At 40.2% G+C, this 26,517-nt stretch overlaps 1 protein-coding gene across 3 annotated transcripts in view; it reads left to right on the top strand.

The window, feature by feature from the left end:
• Positions 1-1,724: 1,724 nt before the first annotated feature.
• Positions 1,725-26,517, top strand: part of slc1a3a (solute carrier family 1 member 3a) — a 40,498-nt gene continuing 15,705 nt past the window's right edge. Inside the window, exons 1-3 of one of the 3 annotated variants that reach the window (XM_059549486.1) lie at positions 1,725-1,883; positions 12,060-12,282; positions 13,916-14,053. In XM_059549486.1, coding sequence (XP_059405469.1) covers positions 12,102-12,282; positions 13,916-14,053 — 319 coding nt within the window. In that variant the 5' untranslated portion in view covers positions 1,725-1,883; positions 12,060-12,101. Of the gene's footprint in view, positions 1,884-5,802; positions 5,930-8,280; positions 8,378-12,024; positions 12,283-13,915; positions 14,054-26,517 lie in introns of those variants that run through there. The other 2 variants (XM_059549487.1, XM_059549488.1) reach the window with 2 other exon arrangements.

The raw sequence follows: 26,517 nt of genomic DNA, 5'->3' as shown, positions 1-26,517 counted from the left end.
ACACACAGGAGAACACACACACATAGAGAGAAGACTCCAACTATTCCAGCACTTCCTGGAAAGAGCAAGATTTGGAGAATCTTATCTGGTCAGCAACAGATTTCACTCCAGTCACTTTTGGTGCCAAAAATAAAACCACACAATGTCATATCATTCCACTCAGATCGACAAATGACAAATGGACTGATGCAAGTTTTCAGAAACCCAATAAACTTCAAACATGGATTGTATTAAAAACTAAATTATATTAGGTTAAATTAAATTAATTTCAAACAAGCTTTAATTGCATAACTGTAGAATAGTACAATTGTCACGATACGCTGTTCGATGGAGCAGGAGGGAAACGTGGAGTACAATCAGTAATCTTCATGGGAAATCCAAACAATAGGTGCTGGAGCAAACACACGTACATAACAAGTAGACCAGACAAAACTGAACAAAGGCAGAGACTTAAAGGGTTAGTTCACCCCATAATCAAAATTATGTCATTAATGACTCACCCTCATGTCGTTCCAAACCTGTGAGACCTCCGTTTATCTTCAGAACACAGTTTAAGATATTTTAGATTTCGTCCGAGAGCTCTCGGTCCCTCCATTGAAACTGTGTGTACGGTATACTGTCCATGTCCAGAAAGGTAAGAAAAACATCATCAAAGTAGTCCATGTGACATCAGAGGGTCAGTTAGAATATTTTGAAGCATCGAAAATACATTTTGGTGCAAAAATAGCAAAAACTACGACTTTATTCAGCATTGTCTTCTCTTCCGTGTCTGTTGTGAGAGAGTTCAAAACAAAGCAGTTTGTGATATCTGGTTCACGAACGAATCATTCGATGTAACCGGATCTTTTTGAACCAGTTCACCAAATCGAACTGAATCGGTTCAAGTCTCCAATACGCATTAATCCACAAATGACTTAAGCTGTTAACTTTTTTAATGTGGGAGTTCAAACAAACCAATATCCCGGAGTAATTCATTTACTCTAACAGTGCTCTATCTATCTATGCTTTTTTATTACAGCACAACATATTTACATTAATTTAAATAATGATTTTTTTTTTTTTTTTTTACATATATCTAATGTTTTCTCATATAGGTTTGTTTTTCATTGCAACAATAAACGTGTATAAAACAAAAAATTTCTTTACATTTTTAGACTTTTTTTTTTTTTTACAATATACTTAATTTACTCACACAGCACTATCACTGCTAAACTTCTACAATTATTCATAAACTTTATAAACACAACTTTTTTTTTGTAAATAAATTTATCTTTTTAGCAAAAATAAGCTCCACATCTTCGATGTTCAATGTTCAGATAACCCTCCAAAATCACCTCATTCCCACATTTGTTCTTCTGTTGAATACCTCGCTTCTCCCAAATATATCAGATTGTGAAATGGGTTGTGAATATCATTTTAACTGACTTGGAGTAGAGCTTATAAGTTGTTATAAGACTTGATGATCATGTTCCAGATGACTTGAAAAGGACCCAAAGAGCATCTCAAAGATGTTTACATTAGGTGATCAAATTAGTTTTCTGTGACAAGCGGTGTCCACAATTTGTGGAGAAACAGAGTGGTCTCAGACCATGTGCCTCTGACTGCATGTGAAAACAAACCCATGCTTTTCCCTCCATCTCTTCATCTAAATTCGGAGGAGCTCTTTCCAAAGCCCCTCCCACATGCTCCGCCCCTTCTTATCATTCCTCCACTCTGTTATTGGCTCTTCTCTGTCCTTCTCACTCACGCCCTTCACACTTGTAGTCCCTTCATTGCAAACTCCTGCAATTTTCTTTATAAGTGCAGTGCACACTTCTCTCCAGGCTCTCAATGCAGAGGATCTTCATTCAGAGGAAGAGTTGGACAGAATTTCTTATTTTGATGTGAGTAACTCTTTTATTGTTCCAAATGTGAGTTTTCTCAGACCATGTGTGTCCAAGTGTGTGAGAGGGAGAGTGGCAATGTTTAGTCTGGCTCTGTTCCTAGAACACAGGAAAATAGCAGCAGTACTCTGTAACTTTTTGAGCACAGACGCATCTGGCCTGTGCTGACATGCTTAAGTGACTTGTAATAACATCATTTGGACACGTGTTTGCAATGTGACTGTCTGTGTGCAAATGGTACAAAGAGTCAATGTCCTGACTGAGAGGGAATTTTTAGTCAGGGGAGTATCCATCATTTCAGAAGTGAGGGGGACAAAAACGTTTTATAAATATATATATATATAATTTTTTTTTTTTGGGGGGGGGGGGGGGGTTAATACTTTTGGTTAGCAAGAATGCATCATAATGATCAAAAGACATGATAAAGACATTTATAATGTTACAAAATATTTAAAATGGTGTTCTTTTGAACTTTCTATTCATCAAAGAAACCTGAAAAAATTCTACTCAGCTGTTTTCAACATAATAATACTCCTACTACTCAGATGTTTTTGGAACAGCAAATCAGAATATTTGAATGATTTCTGAATGATTATGTGACTGTGAGTAATGATGCAAAAAAATTCAGCTTTGAAATCACAGGAATAAATTACATTTTAAAATATATTCAAATAAAAAAAAATATTTTAAAAAGTAAAAATATTTCACAATATTACTGTATTTGTGGTACTTTGGATCGAATAAATGCAGACTTGGTGAGCAGAACAGACTTTTGAGTAACATTCAGAATACTACTGTTCTGACTGGTTTTGTATATATAGAAAACTTTAAATTATCTTGTTTCTAGCTTTTAATTCGCTAAGAAATCAGATACATTGCTTGACAATAACTAATAATGATTTTTTTTAATATACTACAAACACTTTTTATTTTCAGTTTTATCAAATAATAAGGCAGAATAGTTTTGTATGGTATGTGTACCCCTGGGGGCAGAGCCGGCCCTAGACCTTTGGGGGCCCTAAGCAAAATTCGGTTGGAGGCCCCTTTGACCGTTTTAAGTAAGGCCTAAAGAAAAGCAATGACTACCTTATAACTATACTTATATATAAGTATTATATATATATATATATATATATATATATATATATATTATATCTACTATGTTATTTTTAAATTTTTTAGTCTATTAAATTATGTTTAAATTATTCTATGTATGCTGTATGTTAATTATCTTTTTTACGCTGCTGGTCCTGAGTAAGTATTTTGTTCTTATGTGGCAACATGTACAGAATGACAATAAAAAACCTTGAGTTCTTGAGTTGAGTTCCATGTTTGATGTCTAAAAGGAAAATTATGATACCACTGAGCTAAAAAAAGACTGATAAAGTGATTTTCACTGACCTTCAAAGAAACATTTTTAATTGACACCAGAGTTTAAGAGGCACAAACAACAGCCTATATATAATTTAAATGAAATCGAGCAAATAGAATAACATTAAAATAAAATATTATATATAATAATAAATAGAACATTTAAATGTTTGAATTTTTCAAATAAACAAAATTAACAATAACATCTAAAACACCACAAACAAGATTAATAGTAACAATAATAAGAATTAGGTAATATTTTTTAATAGAACTATTAAAATCCATATTTGTGCAGAATGATGTGCTCAAAGCAACATGGAGTCACAGTGTGCAGCGCTGCGCTGCTCAAGTGGGCATTTAAAAGTTCACGGCACAAAGCGAAGAAATGTCGAGCGCACAAATCCTAATGTATATCTGTCCAACAGTTTATTGATCATTCGTTTCTTCACAGTTTTAAATTCCAGTTATTGTGCGTTTGATGCCGATTCATAGTCCTTGTGATGTGTGTTATCTAACAGGCAGACGCTAGCGAGTCGTTTAAAAACAGCAACAAACATAAAATACAAATACACAAAATAAAGTCATTTTATGCAAATCCACAGCCTTTTATCTAGAGATCAAGCATTATAATGTAAATATATCATATGATATATTGGAGAGAGTTTTAACGTGCACGAGACGCGCCCTTTTTGAATAATGTTTATGAATGGAGAATGATTGACGAGGAAAAACGAGTTTCCGTAAACTTTATTTTAATGATGTAAATAGTAGGCCTGTCGTTATATTCGAATTAATCGCATTATAAAAAAAATGAGCTCGATAATTTTTTCGGCCGCGATCATTTCTTTTTTACATTTTTATTTAAGAAATGTAACATGTCACGATGTGTGGTCAGTCTGGAGCGCAGCCTGTGGACAGCCCGTGGCAGACACACCCTTTCCGATGGCAAAGTTGTCCCGGGAATAAAGAGATAACGACTTTACTTGTCTCCATTGAATCCAATGGGGTCGCTGTGTCCATTTCTTTTACTGTCTATGGTGTCAACGCGCCCAGTGAGTTCACACACACACACACACACACACACACACACACACACTTTCTTTCCAAAGCGCTCGGGCAGTTGCGCTCAGGGGCGGACTGGCCATCTGGATGAGTGAGTCGATCGCGCGGCCGTGGCCGATATGTTTTGTTTGCATGAGTGTTTTGCCCTCCCTCCCTGTTTAGTTTGGTCTACTCCATTGCGTATCTTGAAACACACCCCCGGAGGGGGGTATGCAAACAAAGTTTTGGCATTTATTTAATTCTACCCCAACATGTCTTTCTGACAAGCAAAATTCTGCTTATAATGTAAAAACAGGAAAATAGGAGTGCCATAAATGGTCAAATACACGATATCCAATCAGCTTACCTCATCTTTTCCGGTCAAAACTGACACATACACACAATCAGAGTTCACGTGACAGGGTTCACACCCCAGGACTGTTTTCAATCCCCATGGGCTCTGTGTGACCAGACCTTGAAAAAGAAAGGCGGCGTGTGTTCCCCTCATTTTGTTTTCTGTTTTGTAAGTTGTTATTTTCATATTATGAATGACCCAGCCTGCTTCCTCTTCATGCTGGAGCAGAGGTGCCTTTCCCTCAAGGATCATACAAGACTATTCGTGGAAATCGCCAACCTTACACACTATCCGGGATGCTGCCTCTCCGCCTTCTGTAATACCAGCCTGAATGATGAGTGTAGAGCGCAGTTGTCAGGAGATGGGCCTCGGTGGAATTTGGCCACCTTTGTGGAGTGGGTGCTGGTGTCCTGTGGATTGCCGCTGACAGCAGACATTACAGACGAAGACTCCAGACCCAGAGCCCAGCCCACCATCTCCCCCAGTGCATGGAGCCAAAGCCCACCTCGACCGACAAGCCATCGCTATGGACTGTGACAGAGCTGAGGATCGCCGTGGAGCCAGAGGCCACAACGTCAGACCGCAACAGAGCAACAGAGCTCGCCACGGTGGAGAGTGTCATGGACAGAGAGAGCGCGGAGAGAAGCTCCGCCCACTGCACCATGGCTGAGGGTGAGCAACATTTTATGGACAGTAATGAGGATCATAACCTGGATATAGATGCAGACATGCCTGTTCTGCTTCCGCCTTCATCTGAACTCTCTATCTACCCTGAACTATATACATGCCTGGATATCCCACCCACTCTCCCTCTCCTGCCTCCTCCTATCATCCCTACTGCTTAAGCTCTGCCACTGCTGGGAGACCCCCAGCTCACCCTCAGCTGAACATCTGTGCACTGGATTCGACATGGGTCTGTCACTCACCTTCGGCATCATGGCTGGATGATCCCTTTTCTCCGCCTCCAGCCTTTGAGTCCCGGACTCTGCCTTAGCCCTGTGACTCAGTGGCTCCACCATGACTTTAGCTCCATCCTCTCCACCGTGGCCCGTCAGTCCACCAGCTCCACTGGGCTCCCTCGTCCCACCGACTCCACCTTGGTCTGTCGTCGACCATTCGCCAGCTCAAGACTCCACGAGGCTTCACCTCGTCCCTTTTGCTCTGTCAGGCTCCTCCTTCCCTCCGGCTCCGTCTCATTCCTCTGTCGCTCTGGCTCCACCGCGGTCTTCTGGATCCCTGTCTCCGCCTCGGTCGCTGGCACCATCTGCTTTCTCTGTCTGTGGATTAACCCTATGTGGATTATTAAAGGTGCCATAGAATGCATTGACACAATATTTTAAATTGTTCTCTGATGTCCCCAGAGTGTGTATGCAAATTTTATCTCAAAATACCCCACAGATAATTTTTTATAGCTTGTTGAAATTGCCACTTTTGGGGTCTGAGCCAAAACGCTTGGTTTAAGTGTATGTCCCCTTTAAATAAGAATAAGCTGGTGCTCCCGCCTCCCTTCCAGTGTTGCCAAATCCGCGTTTTCCCGTGGAATTGGGCTACTTTAACACTGTTGCCACGAGTTGCTTTTCATGTCTAGTGGAGAGCATTGTTGAGATAACCTGGCAACACTACTCCCTTCATGTGTTACGGTGACCGGGTTACTGACATTGCTGACAAACGCAATTTTTAACTACCACATTCCTATTTATGAACACCCTGGTAGCACATTAGCCTTTTCTCGGGACATTTCCTTTGAAAATTCACTCCGGGCTCTTTATATGCTAATAGGGCAGAGAGCATCACAATAGTGATGTCTGATGTCTGAATCGTTCAATTTAACCGGTTCTTCTTAGTGAACCGGTTGAACCAGTTCACCAAATCGAACTGAATCGTTAGAAACGGTTCGCGTCTCCAGTAAGCATTAATCCACTAATTACTTAAAATGTTAACTTTTTTAACGTGACTGACACTCCCACTTAGTTAAAATAAACCAATATCCCGGAGTTATTTATTTACTCAAACAGTACACTGACTGAACTGCTGTGAAGACCGAACTGAAGATGAACACCGAGCCAGATGACAAACGAACAGGCCCACTGCTGGAGCAGTTCTCGAGTCAAGAACTAATTGCATCGGTTTTCGGATCACCAGTACACTGAACTAAGAACCGTTTCTGTTGGACGCGTTCAATTTGAGAACCAATGAGCTGATTCTCGTTCTCGAGTCAAGAACCGGTTGCATCGGTTTTCGGATCATCAGTACACTGAACCTTTCGGACGTGTCCGATTTGAGAACCGAGGAGCTGATTATACTGCGCATGTGTGATTCAGTGTGGAGCAGACCGACACACAGAGCGTCTGAACCTAACTGGTTCTTTTGGTGATTGATTCTCAACTGATTCTGTGCTAATGTTATGAGCGCGGGTAAACCGAGGGCTTGAATGAAGGGCAATCTGGCGAAACGTAAATTAATTTAATAACAAATACATCGCAATGGATTATGTATAGTAAGTGCATCATGGTTTCTACGCTGATGACACCTAATTTATTTACTTTATATTCTCAAGACTTAAATCCTCGTATGCACATTATTGCTGTTACTGTATTTGGGTGCGTTGTTGCAAAACTTAATTGTAAACTTTTCATGATTATGAGGTTTTTAACTGACTTAAGTTATGATTACCGACGTGACTTTATATATTTGAATGTTTGATAGACTTGACGCCATTACGTCATCGCCAATGATGTCATTACATCGAGCGTAAAAGAACCATTTTTTTCAACCAGTTTATTGAATCGAACCGTCCGAAAGAACCGGTTTGCGGAAAAGAATCGAACTTCCCATCACTACATCACAATTGGGTGGGACTTTCACCGACTATGTCGTCATAGTAGTGAGAAACCTGGAACTGCTCGTGTGGAGAGAGTGTTTAGGATTTTTTTTTTTTTTATAAAACAATGATTGAGTGGATTTTTACCATCATAGGCTGGTTGTTTCCACACACTGCGGCCACACAACTGTGTTCAAACACCATATAAAAGTGATTTTTGCATTCTATGGGACCTTTAAAGAGCTTGTATCATTAACATCTTCATTTACGTGCTTCTATCCAGCACCACACAGTGACAATAGGATCACAGACTGTATAAAAACTTTTTACATTTGACAAGGTAGTGTTCCTGCTTTCCTTACAAAATGGGTTTTCTTTATTTGGAATATGAACTAAATGTGGCCTAGTTTTTTGTCCGCTTCATTAGAAATTCAGCAATATTGTGTAAATATAGACTAGAGGCAGAGAGTTGGAAATCATTTTGGGTTTCATTCATTTCAGTGTCAAACGCTTAATCGTATCCAAAATATTTTTTGCTCACACATATATATATATATATATATATATATATATATTTATTATGTATGTATAAATACTAACACGTGCATGTGTATATATGTAAGAAAAATCTGTAATGTTTATATATAAAAATATATCATTTAAATTATATGAATGTAAATATTAATCGTTTGACAGCACTAGTTTTAATACGTTTTAATCTATGTTCGTCTCTGACACTTTCGGCAGGTATTCAGCATGTCACAACACTTCCAGTAACTTTCGATTCCTTCCACAGGGCGTGGACAGACTGAGAGCAAGAGAGGAAATGAAAGAGAGAGAAAATGAAACTATTTACACAAAAAAACTCCAGTACTTCATTCAGATTATTTTAATTGTACAATCAAGGTATACGTTTTTCAAACACAATATTATTAGGGGCCAAGCACTGAAGTTGCGTAAGGACCTATGTAATCATTGGCGTTCTTATTCTTCTGCTCTGGGAGTTTATGGCTCAAATAACCGCTTGAAGGGAAGTTATGAATTTTGGCACACAGATAGAGGACAGTCTCAACATTAACCATTGCAAGTTTGGATTCTCCAGTAATAAATGCTGTCAGTAAGTACAGCATTGTTCATATACTTTATTTATCACCTAAGGATTCCTTAAAAAAAACACAAATGAACCATATATTATTTCAATCATATTTTTTTATGGTTTCCAAATGTTTCAGTTAATACAGCGGTAGGTAGACACTTTTTATAAATAAATACATATCAAATGTTTTTAACGCTGAGAAACAAATGTTTTTTTTAAGAACTGTTCAATGACAGGTTCCTTGGGGAACCAAATCAAAAATAGTTCTAAGGAACGGTGGCGAAAACCCCGTTTGGAACCTTTATTTTATTTTTTTAGAGTGTACTACAAATTTTATTTTACTTTTTAAGAAAATGGTGTAGAAACAATTTTCACTCAGAAATTGCTAGTAAATTTCACAAATAATTATAAAAATGGAAAGTAACTGTCACGGGCCGGCGAAGAAAGAACAGGGTCTGGGTCCAAATGCAGGAAAGATTAACTTTAATAGAACAAAAAAGGCCAAAACTTCAAAAACAAAACCAAGATGCAAAAAACACGAGAAACAGGAACACTTACAAATCACAAGTAACATTAAACATTACAGCCAGGCACAGTGGTGGGTGAGACAAGAATATATACAGAGGTGGAAAGAGTACAAAAATATTCTACTCAAGTAAAAGTACCATTACATTAATGAAATTTTACAAGTAAAAGTACCAGTCTAAAAATCTACTCAAGTAAAAGTAAAAAGTAGCTCATTTAAAAATTTACTCATAGTTACATTTTAACAGTGGGAGGGAGTCAAAATGGGACAGGCCAAGGGTGTCAAACTCAGTTCCTGCAGGGCCACAGTCCTGCACAGTTTAGATATAACCCTAATTAAACACACCTGATCCAGCTAATCTAATCATTTAGGTTTATTTGAAAACTACATGATGTGTGTGCTAGAAGAGGGTTAGAACTAAACTCTGCAGGGCTACGGCCCTCCAGGAACTGAGCTTGACACCCCTGGGATAGGTCTATTAATCTCAAACTAGTTGTTTTAAATTAAAGGAATCAGTTATTTAGAATAATAAAACATTTGGGCTGTTACCAGGCAAATCAGTATCAACAAACTCATCTTTTAATGCAGAGGAAATGCAGAAGATTCATTGGAAGTGGCATTTAGATGTATTACACTGTTTAGTGCAGGACAAGAATGCATTTAACCTGCAGTTACAAATGCATGAATAATGTTTTGATATAACAAGACATAAAATGTTGAATACTCATTTGAAATGATAAGAAAAAAAAAAATAAATAAAAAAAATAGATACTTTAAATGTGAAATTAAAATGGCCAGTATGTGTCAGCATGTCACTTGTTAATAAGTGAGTCATTGCGATTGAACCGAATCATTTAAACGGTTGATTCATTCAGGAACGAAACACTGTCACGTTGCTCAGAGACGCAAAACTGTGCTTTGGTGGCTGTTTGGAATTATTTTCTGTTGTAGAAATAGAGCTAAAAAAGGCAATATGGTGTCTGAACGCAAGTCTCTTAATTAACTGAACTATTATATATATATATATATATATATATGCATGTATATATTCATGATGATTTTTTGGAGGAAAAGATGGCATTCTTTGTGTGATTTTGATTTAATATATAAAATTATATAAATATGTTAATTTTCTGCCCCTATATCTTCAATTTTGTGATCATTCTAAATGGATTTTAGGAGACACCGTGAAAGAACGCACTATAAATGCGCGCGCACATCATTAAAACAAAAATAGCACACTCCTCACCACTGTCTTTTTGGCTAATTTGTGCAAAACCTCTTGCTAAAATGTCAAAGCTTCATTTTAACCACCAATGCAACGATGCAATTATTTAGCTTACCTCTACATTCTTGCGAAGGGTTGATGTCTTGTCGAGATTTTATAAACTGCTAGTTTGGTCTTCCTAGGCAAGTACAGTTTACACTGCATAATAGAGCATACATATGGCCAGGGGTTCACTTCATTTCCTTCGAGTTCAACTGCAGAATATGACGGGGTTTCGTTTTCAGCGGTGTCTGCACCACTAACGCCTGTTTTGTCCGTCTGCATCTTTCTCGTGATTGTAGCGCCAGTTTGCCCTCCTGCCCATTATTTATTGCCGAAGTTTCCAGGGAGCGTTTTTTTTTTTTTTTTTTTACTCCGTAATTAATGTGTTTTAAAATGTAGCGAAGTACAATACTTCAAACAAAATATACTTAAGTAAAAGTAAAATTACAGATTTAAAAAATTACTTTAAAAAGTATTAGTACACAAAAAAGCTACTCAATTACAGTAACGCGAGTAAATGTAATTCGTTCTTCTTCTTCTTCTTCTTTGTTTCGTTTAATGGCGGGTGGCAACCAGCATTATGGTGCATTACCGCCACTTACTATGTTGGAGTGTGGGTCAGAGTTTTCCTTCCCTTGAGTAAAAAAATTACTAAATAATAATAAATACAGCTACTACTAGTAATAATACTAAAAATATTTCCTGTCCCTAAATTCTATTTATCAACCCAGTTTCTCTCAAGTAACAGAATAACTTCCCTACTTCAATATCAAAAACATTTTTTAAACTTAATTCTTCCTGGTCAAACTTTCTACTTTCCTCCCTTAATACTTCCCGCTCTCTATAGAATTTTTGACAATGAAGAATTACATGCTAATGTAATTCGTTACTTTCCACCTCTGAATATATACTAATGAACAAATGGGGAACAGCTGTGTGTGTGTGTGTGTGTGTGTGTGTGTGTGTGTGTGTGTGTGTGTGTGTGTGTGTGTGTGTGTGTGTGTGCGTGCGTGCGTGTAAGTGAGATACAGGTGTGCAGAGTGAAGGTAAATGAGTCCGGGAGCAAGGGAGAAACACAGGTGAAGCAACTAAAACAATGATGAGGTGACAAGGTGGGCGGGGTCAGAAAAGGACAGGAGAGCACATGGCACCAAACAAACACAACACTCACAGAAGACAGTGACAGAAAGACAGAAGACTGTGACAGTAACACATTGAATTAACATGAAATTTGATGGAAAAACTGAAACAGTATTTTCTTGTAAAATGCACTCAAATTTTTTAAACCGTGAAAAATTATCATTATTATTATTATTTTTTTTTTAAGTTTAGATTTGTTTTAAGTGTTTTAGTTTTAGGCAAGCTTCATTATTATTGTTGCTTATACTATACTTAAGGTTAGTGAATTAATTAATAAGTGCGTTTTACAAGAAATACCATTTCAGCCTTTCTACCTTCTAAAATGTCACATTAAATTTAATGTTACCTGCTGTATCTATGTCATTTTTTTTTGTGAAATTTACTAGTAATTTCTGAGTGGCAATTGTTTCAATGTAAATCCTACACCACTTATTTTCGGTGGACTCACAATTTCGTAAGAAAAAGTAAAAAAAATTAGTTTCCTCTAATATTATCATTAATTAGCTGGTTATTGCATTTAGAGAGGTTACCTGTATGTTGTTCTGGTTCTCTGCAGTTATCGCCCGAAGCGGAGTGTTTCCTGTTAATCGTTTTCAGTATGGCGCCCCCATCAGGCATGACTCAGAGTAACGGCGAGACTCGTCTGCAGCTGCGGGATGGCTTCAGAGAGCGCTCACAGCGGGTGCGCAACAACGTACAGAACATCACCTTTGATGACGTCAAAGGCTTCTTCAGGCGGAATGCAATCCCCATCCTCACAGTCCTTGCTGTCATCATTGGTGAGATGATCTTTGATGTATGTGCCTAGGGGAAAAAAGACCCAACAAACGTAGATTTACATAATATTGGAATTGAATCAAAATGCAAATGAGTATAGAAGTAAAAAAATTCTAGAATTAAATAAAAAAGTCATAATATTATAATTGAAGAAAATAAATAATAATAATGCAAAATAAAAATAAATATAAAGCTATACATGTTGTATAAAATGGTTTAAAAAAATATTTTTTATTTATATATAATGTAATTTATATTTTATATATATTTATTTAGAATTCACAATTGTATAATATAGTAGCCTATATATTATATATATTATATATATATATATATATATATATATATATATATATATATATATATGTTATACACAGTACAGACCAAAAGTTTGGACACACCTTCTCATTCAAAGAGTTTTCTTTATTTTCATAACTATGAAAATTGTAGATTCACACTGAAGGCATCAAAACTATGAATTAACACATGTGGAATTATTTATGGAATTATATACATAACAAAAAAGTGTGAAACAACTGAAAATATGTCATATTCTAGGTTCTTCAAAGTAGCCACCTTTTGCTTTGATTACTGCTTTGCACACTCTTGGCATTCTCTTGATGAGCTTCAAGAGGTAGTCACCTGAAATGGTCTTCCAACAGTCTTGAAGGAGTTCCCCGAGAGATGCTTAGCACTTGTTGGCCCTTTTGCCTTCTGTCTGCGGTCCAGCTCACCCCTAAACCATCTCGATTGGGTTCAGGTCCGGTGACTGTGGAGGCCAGGTCATCTGGCGCAGAACCCCATCACTCTCCTTCTTGGTCAAATAGCCCTTGATGCCTTCAGTGTCACTCTACAATTTTCATAGTCATGAAAATAAAGAAAACTCTTTGAATGAGAAGGTGTGTCCAAACTTTTGGTCTGTACTGTATATATATATTGTATGTGTGAGTGTTAATTTATAAAATTGTGAATCTGGCCAAATAATGGCTGATTAATCTCTACATACATTGATGTTTCTGGCAACATATTAAATGTCATACAGCATTATTCTTATTCTATTTTATTTTTCACACTGACTGGGTATCATAAAACACTAAACCTTAGCTTTGCTTTTAAGAAATTGGTAAAGGAATATGGAATATTTAAATATAATTTTTATGATACTTCAGAAACAAAATTATTAACTGAAAATCTTGTTTTTTAAATACAATCTAATATCCTGTTTCCCATTGTGATTAGTTCCAAATTGTGATGGAAATGCCATTAGCTTTTCTTTAGGTTTCTTTTGACAAAGACAGTAGTGCACGGACACGGTATAACACACTTAAACTATTTCATAATCATGACATTAATTTTTTTCTTCTTTGTTTCAGTATATATATATATATATATATATATAAAACACGTTACATAACAACCATCAAAAAAAAAGCTAATTTCATTTCTGCTTTTATCCAAAGTCACTTCAGGCCATAAGGTTTTTTTTTTTTTAAACCAGTATGTGTGTTCCCTGGGAATCTAACCCACAACCTTTGGTGCTGCTGCTAACACAATGCTCTACCACTCAGCAACTAAATGCTGAATGCTTAAGTTTTTTTTACAGATCAATTAAAGGTGGATGTGTGTTTTTCTCAGGTATAGTTCTGGGGTTCGGACTGCGGCCATATAAAATGTCCTATCGAGAGGTGAAATACTTCTCCTTTCCTGGAGAGCTGCTGATGAGAATGCTGCAGATGCTGGTGCTCCCCCTGCTGGTGTCCAGTTTAATCACAGGTACAAGCACCGAGACAAACACATGAAGGAAGCAGGGGAAGGGGACAGGCCGCAGGCGCGCTGGAAGCTGTTTCATGCAGGGGGGGGGGGTGTTTGGGGTCTGGGTTGGAAAATATGTGACGTCATTATGTTGTGACTTACGACATGAAATTTCTCTACTAGTCTTCTCCCCTGGTTTGATTGTTACTGTTTTATACACAAAAATTGTACTTGATGTACTTGTACTTTGATATTTAATAAAATAAATAAAATAATAATAAAAAAATTATCTGTACTGTTTAGGCTATGTGTTGTAGCCATTAAAGAAAACATATTTGGTTTCATATTTGTTTAAATATTATAGGCTAATGTAATTTTTTTATTTATTTAATCAATGTTTATTATGAAAGTGAGCATGCAGAATGAGAAAGATATGATACATCATGCGCAATAGCCTATGAGACATGGAGTGGGTAAGACATGATTTTGACCACTTTATTGAGTTTTGTTTTGTAGAAATTGTATCTTAATTTTGATCAATATTTTATCAACCCATTGCCTGTATTTAATAAACAAGCAAATATATTAGCAGACAATGTAATAAGGTGCCGGCACATCACTTGTATTGCACGTGAACTGGAGAGCGCAGAAACTCAGCTTGTGCCTCACAGACAGTTTTGAGAAATATAGGCTATCTATTATAGAAAGCTTAAAAATGTCTACTTTCAAACGAAAATATTCAAAACGAAAAGAAATAGGCTACTCTCTGAATATGTAGGCCTAATCCATATGAAATGTGCATCTCTCTGGCGTTCATGGCGAGTCCGCATCGTCTTTGCAGCGACACAGAAAACACAATTTTATTAATAAACAATTAAATGTCTCCTTGCTATTTTTGACAAATTCATAATTATTTCTTTAGCCGGTTCTTTGTGGCAAAATTATGCATGCGGTCGTGCGCTTGAGAGCGGCTGGTAAACGCCCATTATTCTGATCGGAACAAAGCATGACAAATTCTACATTTATTTCATTTTCTCCATAGAAATGAGAGGCCAAGTCACAAGTCAAATAATTTTTTATTTACAATAATAGTGATTGTCGGAAGAGATGGCTTCCCTTGGCTTCAGGGAGAAAACGCCACTGAGAAACTTTTCCGGGAGTTGCATTTCTTCATTTAGACCAGACAGGTTTTGGTTTGCAGCTTCGATAAGAGCCGTTTCTCTTTGTGCAGCCACTTTAATTCCACTTTGATCAAATCTTCTTTTAAGCTCAGTTTGGATTAAGTCTAGCCTACTGCTTCAAAGAACTGACGTCGCCACTGTGCTTCTCCAGATTTGCACACCAGAGCCTCTGGTTCTGAAGTGTTGCGGATGCGAGCTTCATCGACGTTATTGTTGACATCCTTTGTTTGAGAAGAATTCCCATCACTATTTTTACTTTTCTTAACTGTGTTACCCGAAAAAAAGTCCGAAATACGTTTCTGCTGCTTATTGCTAGCCACGACCAAACAAGTGTGAGGTGACGGAAGCACTTCCTGAGGAGGCTAGGTTAGTCTTTTATCAACGAAATATTAAAATAATTAATCATTAGTTTATATCTTATACATTATATCTTAATCCCATATTAAACACATTGTTATGTCTGTTTATTTATTTAATTCACGTTTTTAAGTACAATATTAGGTTAGTCCACAGCCCCCCACCAGGGGGGCTGATGCTATGACGGGGGTGGGGGGGGGGGGGGGGGCTGCAGCACCCCCCTTCCCGCGCCATTGACAGGCCGAATCTGATTTGGTCACTCATGCAGTTGTAAATGTATTTGCAAAACCATACTAAGAAAATAATTATTTTTAAGAAGAATTCAGTTATTTTTGAGCTCTTCAACAAGGCTAGGCTAGCTTCTAGGCCTGTTTTGTTTAAAAATAAATCTTAAGAAAGGTCAACATAGGTTCAACATTCAATGCTTTGATGGTCACTTTCCAAACAAACAAGAGGTCAAAGGTCAAAGCCAGAGAAATTAACAAACGCTCCTTTCAGTCATCTCTTTCACACAGACACACACACACACATTCTCTGTGTATAAATAGCATTTAAATAATGCCACAAACAGATTTCGGACAAATGTGGCACAAACACAGCTTATATATGCTTAGACAATGCTTTTAGTTTTTGACCATCTCTGATAGTTAAACAACTGCTTTTATGTTATAGAGTCAACATGAAACAGCATTCTCAAGTCATTGCACTAACATGAGTGAAACATGATATTCAATGAGAAAAACTGCAGGACTTGATTTTATCTAGCAAAAATGGATTGTATTGTTAAAAGTGTCTGTTTCATACCTAAATGGAGTCAGATGGCAGGAGCAAAGGGGTAAAAAAGTAAAATATATAGATGATTTCCTCAGAAAAGGGAAGAGGTGGAGCAAATAATTACATTTTGATGAAAGATGATTAAAACAAATTATTTGTTTCTCTTTGGAATAATGTTGACTTCTTTGAAATGTAATTTACATTAGGACCAGAAATTTGTATTAAGTAAACCGAGTTTGATTTCATATTGACTCATTGCAACAGATAGAATAGCAGCTGTCTTTAAAGATCTTCTCAGATGTGCTGTTTGTTTCTGTCTTGCTCTCACTTACACAGTCACAAGGCAAAATGACACAGTAGAAGTCCGTTCAGATCAAACACACACACACACACACAAAAACACACACTCATATGGTGCATCACAGCATGTTGTCGGGTTAACCAAATCTGCAAAAGCAAAAACAATGACAAAATTTAGATGCGGTCAGTAGCCTAACACCGATTTGAAAATCTATGGGAAGCGTTGTTCATTGGTTGCCTTGTCATATAATTACAAAGTAAAAATGAATTGGACTTGTCACTGTGATTAAAAATGCATTGTATTATCACTATAAACTAGAGCTGTGCAAAAAATCGAATGCGATTTTCATGCACATCTCATCAGTAAAGACGCTCCTGTAATTAGAAGTATATCTCGAGCACGTGCGTTCGGATCAGGGTTGCCAGGCTTTCACAACAAATCCTGCCCAGTTGCTTCTCAAAACTAGTCCAAAACTATCAAAATCACGCTTCCAGGAGGTTCCCCGATAAAAATTGCTTCCCGGGGTTACAATATAAGTTTTTTTAGCAGGGTTGCCTTGGTAGAATTCGCATTTTTGGTGCTAAATATCACGTTATTTGTATTGGTGTCGCTTTGACCCGCGGACATGAAAAACAACCACAGACTTGGCAACACTGGTTGGCATTTACTACACCGAGCCGTAATTCACTGACAATCTACACAAAATTGATGTTAAAATCGCAGACGATTCTTTGTCGATTTTGAAACCGATTTCGTGTTAGTTGTCGGTAGACTACGACTCTGTGTAGTAACTGCCGCTCCACCTGAACCAGTGTTGCCAAGTCTGCGATTGTTATTAATGTCCTCGGTTTGAAGCAACCCCAATACAAATAACGTGATATTTAGCCCCTAAAATGCAAATTTTACCAAGGCAACCCTTCCAAAAAATGTATATTTTAACCTCGGGAAGCAATTTTTTATCGGAGAACCTCCTGGAAACGCGATTGGACTAGTTTTGGACTAGTTTTAAGAAGCAACTGGGCAGGATTTGTTGTGAAAACCTGGCAACCCTGATCTGAACGCACGTGCTGGAGAAATACTTCTAATCACAGGAGCATCTTTACTGATGAGATGCGCATAAAAATAGCATTCGATTTTTTGCACAGCCCTAAAACATAGTGTGTAAATTGATGCCATGCAGACAGAGTTGTTATTGCTATATATTGTATGCATTAAAACCTAAGGGAAAATAAGTGGAAAATCTAAATCTTTGTATTTCCTGAAGAAAACATGACTATATTGTAGTGGACAGCACATTCCAGGGCCCAGTTTATGGTGGGGCCTTTCTCTGACCACTATAGTGGACAAAGGTTTGCTACATATTTATTGGATCTCGGTGGACTAACATAAGCAAACTGTCCAATGCTGTCAGATAAAGATGACAGGAACATCTTATTCCGCATTTCCACCGACATTATCCGGAACTATTGTACCAGGAATTTATTCTCCAGGAACTAAAGTACCATGAAGATTAGAGGGAAAAAAGACCTTTGGTACAAAGCCCAGGACATGCAGTTCCTGCCCTTCACCCACCAATAGACTGTTTTGGCCTGTGACCACCATTAAAAAAAGATCTTACACAAACTCAGCTGTTAATGGACAAATGCATGCATGCATGACAGTTCAATCTTTTTCCATCATGTTTGGACTTGATGTGTTTGTAACATTGCCAAATGTATTCTGGCTGTGGTTTGGAAAGTGAGAAATGGTACATTAGTGACACTTTTATAACTGTGTTTGGACTATGCAAATAAGATCCACAGGGGGAAATAAGGGTGGGCCACAACGTGTCCCCCACTCTGATTGAAACAGCCAATCACAGCCTGGAAATGGAGAGGTGCCAGATAGCAATCTCCTCCTCATCGGAAAGAGATAAAGGTACCTTCCCAAAAGATCCACTGTTCTGAGTCTGAGCCCTGAGTTATGTGAGGGAAGAGGCTGAGTCTGAGTCCGGTCAGGGAAAAGACACTAACAGAGCAAGTTCTGAGTCGTTCATCCAGAGAGACCTCTGGCCTTTGAGGGTTGAGGCAATAACAAATACGAAGTCCCGAGTCTCCAGCTTCGAGGCAGCAACAGATGCGACCATGTTCTGAGCCTCCAGCCTGCGAGGAAAGAGATAATCTACATTCAGACTTCATTCAGAGTCTTCGCCAGCAAGACAACAAAAGATATGCAGCACATCCTAAGTCTCCATCCTAGAGAGACAAAGTGGATATCTATCCATCTATCTAACTATATACACATATACACACGCGCGTTGTTTATGAGTCAGATCAAAAAGTCTGCCTTTAAATCTGTGATTTTCTGATCTCTAGATATGGTTTGAATATTTTTCCAACCACTTTATTGTCCACGGTGTCAAAATCATAAGCCCAGTTTCTTAAAGTAGTTCCAAGACTTTTCTGAAAAAAAGAGTAATTATTCACTCGCTGCAGTTTAATATTTAAGCTTTTGATTTAACAACAACTTGATGGAACAGACAGACTTAGATTATCAGCAAATTCCGTAAACTGATTGAGCTTGTGCTCTCATTAGTTTAGTTTCTTTGTGAGGATCACACACAATTCATATTTGAATACCGTGTGTGTGTGTGTGTGTGTGTATATGTGAGGTAATCACTCTGCAGTACAGGAGAATAAGACCGTTACAGAGGAGGTTCCCGTACCCCCGAGCCCCTCCTCCTCACCACCAGAGGGAACCGTCCCCTGAATGTTAACAACTGATCACTCACACCACACCTGACTACGATCACACCTCATCACTCTCCACACTCTGCACCTCATTTACACACACACACACACACACACACACACACACATAAGCAGTCACCAAACGCTCATTCACTGTGAAGACTTGATTTGCTTCGGCTGTCTTTTCAGAGCGTTACCCGTGTTTGTTTTCTAGTGTATTGACCTTGGACTGTTTCTCGATTCCCTGATTGTTCTCTCAGATTGCCTTCTCTGTACTCTGTCTGTCTGCCCCTGTCCTGATCTCTCGCCTGGTTAAGGTTCTGTCTAAGCCTCATTGTCAGGGCCAGCAGTCCAATCCCTTGCAAAAGTTAGTTACTCGTGCCGTAGAACGTTGTACCAGGGCAAATAAAAAAAACTCCCCAGAACTCCAATGTCAAAAGATAACAAAAATGACCGTTTATTCAGGTCCCACAGTGAAATCTTCTTACAGGAGTAATAAAATAAATGTTTCCTAAACCAAAAATAATGCTGTCTGATGTTTCTAAGACAATGTAACGTCCATAGGCTACGGTAAGAAAACTATATTGCTCAGGTCCTAATTCACAGCTGGCTCCGAGCGTCCAAAGTTAGTTATGACGCTTCAACGGTCTTGCGGGAAACCAGCACAATTCTCTTAAAGGGGCGGTAGCCCTAAATTCAACCTAAACCTTGAGCTAAACAGAAAATGGTTTTCGTTGTTTCCAAATCACTAAACAGCATTTATAATTCAAATTATATCAATGATCGTTTTCTGAAAACCTCCTTAACATTACTAAGAAACATAACTGAGAAATAATAATATTTTAATAAAGTTATGTTTGACTACTATTAGCAATAAGCTATTAATGTAGTAATATAAACCTTATAAATTAAATATAAGGTTATTCCATATTCCAAATAATATGTACAGTGTTTTGGCTCCTATATTCCGGCCCCTAATTTTTCTTATTTCAGAAAAAATTACCTTAAAAAACAACAAGGAGTCAACAAACTTAAACTAATAACTAATAACTGTCGAGTGTCTCTGTAGCCGTCTTCAGCACCGCCTCATGCAGCTTCTTGGAGAAGACAGACCTTGGTAATGGGTCTATCTAATGTGGTTGTCTTCGTCTTGATGCGGACCCGACGCACGAGCCCGTGCGCGTCTGGAACCACCTCGATGATCTTACCAAGGACCCAGGAGTTGCGGGGCGCAGAATCATCGACGATCAAGACAATGTCCCCCTCAGCGAAGTTCCGGGAAGCACGAGTCCACTTCTGCCTTTCCTGTAACTGCGGGAGGTATTCTCTTGTCCATCGCTTCCAGAATATGTCAGCTATATACTGGACCTGTTTCCACCTCCTGCGGGCATAGACATCCTCCTTCATAAAGAGGCCTGGTGGCAGGGAAGGCTTTGATTGAAGAAGCAAGAGGTGATTGGGGGTAAGCGCTTCCAGGTCTGATGGGTCATTAGAGGCTTTGGTTATAGGTCGACTGTTGATGATGGATTCTGCCTCACACAAGACAGTATGCAGGCCTTCCTCATCCAGAGTCTGAAGCCTTACAATGCTACTGAGGATCTTCCTGACTGACCGAATCATCCGTTCCCAGATGCCACCATGGTGGGAACCAGTCGGGGGGTTGAAAAACCACTGGATGCCTCTCTGACGCAGACTGCTTTCAATCTTGGAGACATTCCATTCCTCCATAGCTCTCCTTAGCTCCTTCTCCGCACCCACAAAATTAGTCCCATTATCTGAACGGAGAGTTTTCACTTGGCCTCGTCTTGCTAGAAATCTGCGAAGAGCGTCAATGAATGAGTCCGTGTCCAACGATGATGCCACCTCCAGATGGACAGCACGAATAGCCAGGCAGGTGAAGATAACGCCCCACCTCTTTACTAAGCTTCTGCCCCGTTTGACTTCGAACGGACCGAAGTAGTCAACTCCAGTATAGGTGAAAGGGGGTTCATCTGGAAGTACCCTGTCCTGGGGCAAATCTGCCATCTGCTGTTGTCCAGCTGCACCATGCGAGCGTCGACATGTCACACATCTTGATAGGACTCTTCTTATAGCTGAGTGAGCACCAGGAACCCAATACTTCAGTCGCAACTTGGACAGTACATGGTTGCGACCACTGTGACCCACGCACTCATGTATATCTCTGAGTATAAGCTCCGTCACATGGAAGTCCTTAGGTAGGATGGCAGGGTGTTTCATCTCTTCAGGCATCGCTGATCTGCTGAGTCTTCCTCCTACTCTAAGAATCCCCTCCTGTAGTTTGGGTTTGAGCTTGTAGATTTGACTGCTCATCTTAACGTTTTCACCTTTCCGAAGTACAGAGATCTCCTCAGAGTACTTTCGCCGCTGACAGAAACGAATGATCTCAAGCTCCGCTTCCTTGAGGTTCTCCACAGTGAGGTTGGTCTTTGGAAGGCTTTCCTTGAAGATCTTCATCTTTTTCTGGACCTCAGACTGTGGAAGTGACGCATTCATCTCCTCCCTCTTACGACACAGAGTCAGCAGCGTGCTTCTCAGTTTGAGCATCCAGCTGACTGACTTCTTCAGACGATTCCAGGAGGAGTAATACTCAAGGAACCGCTGCACTGTGTCCAACTGCTCTTCGACTGCAGTAGTGTTGACCACGGCTTTCCTTACCTCTGGGTCCTCCGTGGTTAGGTCCCCATGGTTGTCTGGGTTCTGTGGCCATTCCTCCTCTGGCTTTGTGAGAAAGTCCGGCCCCTTTATCCATGACTCATTGCGCAGGAAAGATCTCACGTCAAGTCCTCTTGACGCAATGTCAGCAGGATTCTTGGCTGTATTTACATGTCGCCATTGTCTTACTTCTGACAGCTTCAAAATCATTTCCACTCGATTAGCAACGAAGGTGCGAAATCGGCTGGTTCTATTTCCGATGTATTTGAGCACCGTGGTGCTGTCTGACCAGAACACCGATTCTTCCAAGGGGAGTTCCATTTCTGACCTCAGGGCTTTGTCCATGCGCGCTGCCATGGTAGCTGCCGCTAGTTCCATGCGTGGGATGGTGAGGGGCTTGAGGGGTGCCACCCTGGCCTTTGCCATGACGAAGGCAACGTGAAGATTGTTTTCTTCGTTCTCCTGCAGCAAGTAGCTCACCGTTCCGTAGCCTTCTTGGCTAGCATCTGCAAAGTGATGCAGCTGATTGAATATTACCTTGCCAAAGTCCCTGGGCTTGAAGCATCTAGACACTCCAAAATCCTTCAACAAGTGAAGATCCTCCAACCAGCTGTTCCATTCTTTAGCGAGGTGCTCTGGAACGTCATCATCCCATCCCAGCTTGATTCGGCAGAGCTCCTGGAGGATTAGCTTTGCTGTCAAGACCACTGGTGCTAGAATACCCAGCGGGTCATAGATAGAGCCAACTACGGAGAGAATGCCTCTTCTTGTGGGTGGCCTCTCTTGAATAATGATCCTAAATTTGAAGTTGTCGCTCTCAATACACCATCGGACCCCCAATGCTCGTTCGACAGGTAGCATATCCAAGTCAAGATTGAGGTCTCTTAGTTCTTCAGCTCTCTCCTCCACAGGAATTGCAGACAGCACGGCTCTGCTGTTGCTTACCCACTTCGTAAGGCGGAATCCTCCTGAATGAAGGATGGCCCTCAAGTCGCTGTACATAGATACTGCTTCCTCTTCTGAGCAGACAGACTTGAGGCAGTCATCAACATAGAAGTTGCGTAGTACTGTGTCAATACTTGCATTATTGTACTGACCTCTGCTGTCGTGTGCACACTTCTGTAGGGCAAACGTGGCACAACTCGGAGATGAAGTGGCACCGAATATATGCACCCTCATTCGGTACTCTGCGATGTCTTGTTTGATGTCACCAGAGGGCCACCAGAGAAACCGCAGAAGGTCAGCATCTTCAGCCGGAACCCGTACCTGGTGGAACATGGCTTCCACATCTGCCATGACAGCCACAACTTCTTGCCGAAACCTTGTGATGACACCAAGCAGAGTACTCGTCAGATCCGGCCCCTGTAGGAGCTGATCATTCAATGTGGTGCCTTGGAAGGACGCCCCACAATCGAACACCACTCGAATCTTCAGCTTTTTAGCATGATATACGCCATGATGTGGCAAGTACCACACCTTTCCATCGCTACGGCTGATCTCTTCATTGGGAACCTTGACAGCGTAATCCTTCACGATCCAGTCTTCCACAAACGCAGAGTATTCAGCATGGAACTGAGGATTCTTTGTGAACTTCTTCTTTAAGTTGAGAGCTCGCTGTTTAGCTACTTTCCTGTTGTTCGGCATCTTGAAAACTGTGTTCCTCAGTGGTAAACCGATGCTGTAGTGACCCTCTATAGGTTTTGCTGACTGCGAGACCATTTCCAGAAACTGGATGTCCTCCCTTGACATCTCTACACGGTCGTTTTGACACTCTGGAAAGTCGATCTTGAACTGTTGATGGTTCCACAGCTCATCTAGCGTAGCCACTGATATGCGATTGGAAGTGACCTGTATGAGTCCACTAGTCGTGTCATGGCTGTTGACTCCACGGAGAGGACCATTGACAATCCAGCCCAGTCGTGTTTTTACTGCGTATGGCCCATTTTCCACGCTAGGTACCACCTGCCACGGCTCCATGGCCTTGGGTACGTCAGTCCCAATGAGAAGATCTACCTCTGCCTGAATCTTTGGGATCTTCACTTGACTGAGATGAGGCCACTTGTCTACTTCCTCTTGCAGAGGGATGTTCTGTTCACGTGCCAGGATCACCCTCTGAGAATAGATGTTGGGCAGCTCCAGGAAGCTGTTGCCATCCATGCCGCTGACTTCCAGACCAGACACCACTTGGCTGCTCACCAGCCGCTCGCCTCCCATGGTCTTCAGCAGAATACTTGTTTTCCTCCCTGTGACCTTGAGTGAGGCCATTAACTTCTCTGTGCAGAAGGTGACATTGCTGCCTGGGTCGAGGAACTCATAAGTAGTCACAATCTTATTATCTTTCTTGGCCTTGACATGTACTGGAACGATCGCCAAAACACTATTAACATTGCCGGCCCCAGTAGCTTTGCAGGTCCTCATCTCTGCATTGATGCATCCACTTACTACTGAACTGGATTCTCCATCTGCTCGTTCCACCTTGTACTTTGTGTTTTTGGACGTGTCAGTCAATGGCTCCTTCTGTCTTGCTTCATCAGTAGCATCCTTATTCTTCTTATGGAGAACTGTCGGGTGAGTAAGCTCACACACCTGGCAGGCCATCTTCTCATCGCAGGCCTTGCTCATGTGTCCTTGTTTCAGGCAACTGAAGCATAGTCCTTTACTCTTAAGAAAGTCGATCTTCTCCTTGTGAAGAGACCTTTTCATCCTTTTGCAGTGTTCCAAGGTATGCTGTTCTCCTTGGCAGAAGAGTCAAGGGGTCGAGAAAGCACACAGTGATTCTCCCTTGGGCTTTAATTTTGTCTCTGTCGGATTCTTGACTGCTGTGACTGCAGTAGTGAAGCTTCTCTGAGCACCACTCGTTCTGGCTGATTTCTCAGTCTTGTGAGCCCTTACATGGCTCTTGTTTCCATCCGTAATGTCGCCGAAGAGTGGGTGGAGGGCTTCTTCCGCTTGCTGAATCACAAAGCCGACAAGGTCCCTGAACTTAGCGCTGCGTTGCTCCTTCTCTAGGAGAGCACATGCTTTGCTTCTCCACCTCTCCCTCAGCTTATATGGAAGCTTGGCAGCGATAGCTCGCATATTGGACACACTGTCAAGCTCTTGCATGTACTCTACATCCAACATTGTGTTGAGGCATCCTGTGAGGTAAAGGCCAAAGGAGTGAAGTGCTTCTCCGTCATCTGACTTGATTGTCAGCCAGGCCAGTGCTTTGTCAATGTATGCCATTGAAATCTTAAATCCATTACCAAAGTGCTCCTTCAAGAGCCTCTTGGCTTCACGATAGCCATTTTGCGGTTCCATGTGAAAACAACTTCGTATAAGCTCTCTCGGCTGCCCGTCCGTGTACTGCTCCATGTAGTACAGCCGGTCCCTGTCACTATCCGTCTTATCCTCTACTCCATGTTCAAAGGCCCTGATGAATAGCCTGTATTCCATAGGGTCCCCCTTGAATATTGGAATCTTCTGAGGTGGCAGGGTAGCGAGGTTCTGTTGTTTCATTGGGAGGTCAATAATGGATAATGGCGAAGATTCTGGTCGCAAAGTCTCCTGTTCCGTCCTCACATCACTAGTAGGGGCTCCATGGCTACCTCTGTGAGCAGGTTCTATTCTGACTTCTGCTTGGGGAGTAGTCGTAGCTTGCCTAGGAGCTTGTGGTACCGTGTGCTTTGCTTTCTCTATGTAAGAGTTCATACCATCTTGCTGGCTAACTCTAGACCAGGCTCTGATACCTTCAAACTCCTCTAGTACTCTGCACTTAGCATCGGAGGCGGCAAGTGCGATCTGCATTTGCAACTCCTCTCTCTCAGCTTTTATCTTAGCTTCCTGTTCATCTAGTAGTTGTTTTTGTTTTAGAGTGGAAGCTCGAGCTTGTAGCTCAGCTCTCTCTAATTCAGCCTTCAGACGGGCCGCTGATGCAGAGGATGCTTTGGAATGTACTGAGGATGGTGCTTTAGACCCTTTCCTTAACTTTCTCGAAGCAATAGACACTGATGCACTATCTTCAGGAGAAATCTCCTCATTTGTCTTTTTAGCCTCGGCTATGCGCTGATGCACTTCTTTTATCCATTTATCAGCCTTAGCAGCAAAGTTATAAAACATATCGGCCTTTGGCTTAAACCATCCTTCCTGATCTGCATTCATTTCTGATGTTTCATCCAGTAACACTTTGACTGATGTATTTAGTTCACAAAACTCTCCAAACAGTTTATTGAACTCTACTGATAACATCTTCTCTACAGCTGGCAGGTTACTGTCGTCACCTTCATCCATTAACTGAGTTATCTGATTAATTTTGCTGGTTAGCTGACCTAGCTTGTTTTTCCTTTTATTAATGGCATGGCGAACTTTTTCTTCATAAGCCTTGGCTGTAACTTTAACCTGTCTAGCTTCAGTAGGTTCAGGTTGGGGGGTTGAATCGCCTGCTTGGCTCATCTTGATGAATTTAAGTTACAGTGAGAACCCAAAAATCAA

This window comes from Carassius carassius, chromosome 5, assembly GCF_963082965.1.
Source record: "Carassius carassius chromosome 5, fCarCar2.1, whole genome shotgun sequence".
In the NCBI taxonomy this organism is placed as follows: domain Eukaryota; kingdom Metazoa; phylum Chordata; class Actinopteri; order Cypriniformes; family Cyprinidae; genus Carassius; species Carassius carassius.
The sequence above is the reverse complement of the archived record's forward strand: the minus strand, read 5'-3'. Positions and strand labels throughout refer to the sequence as shown.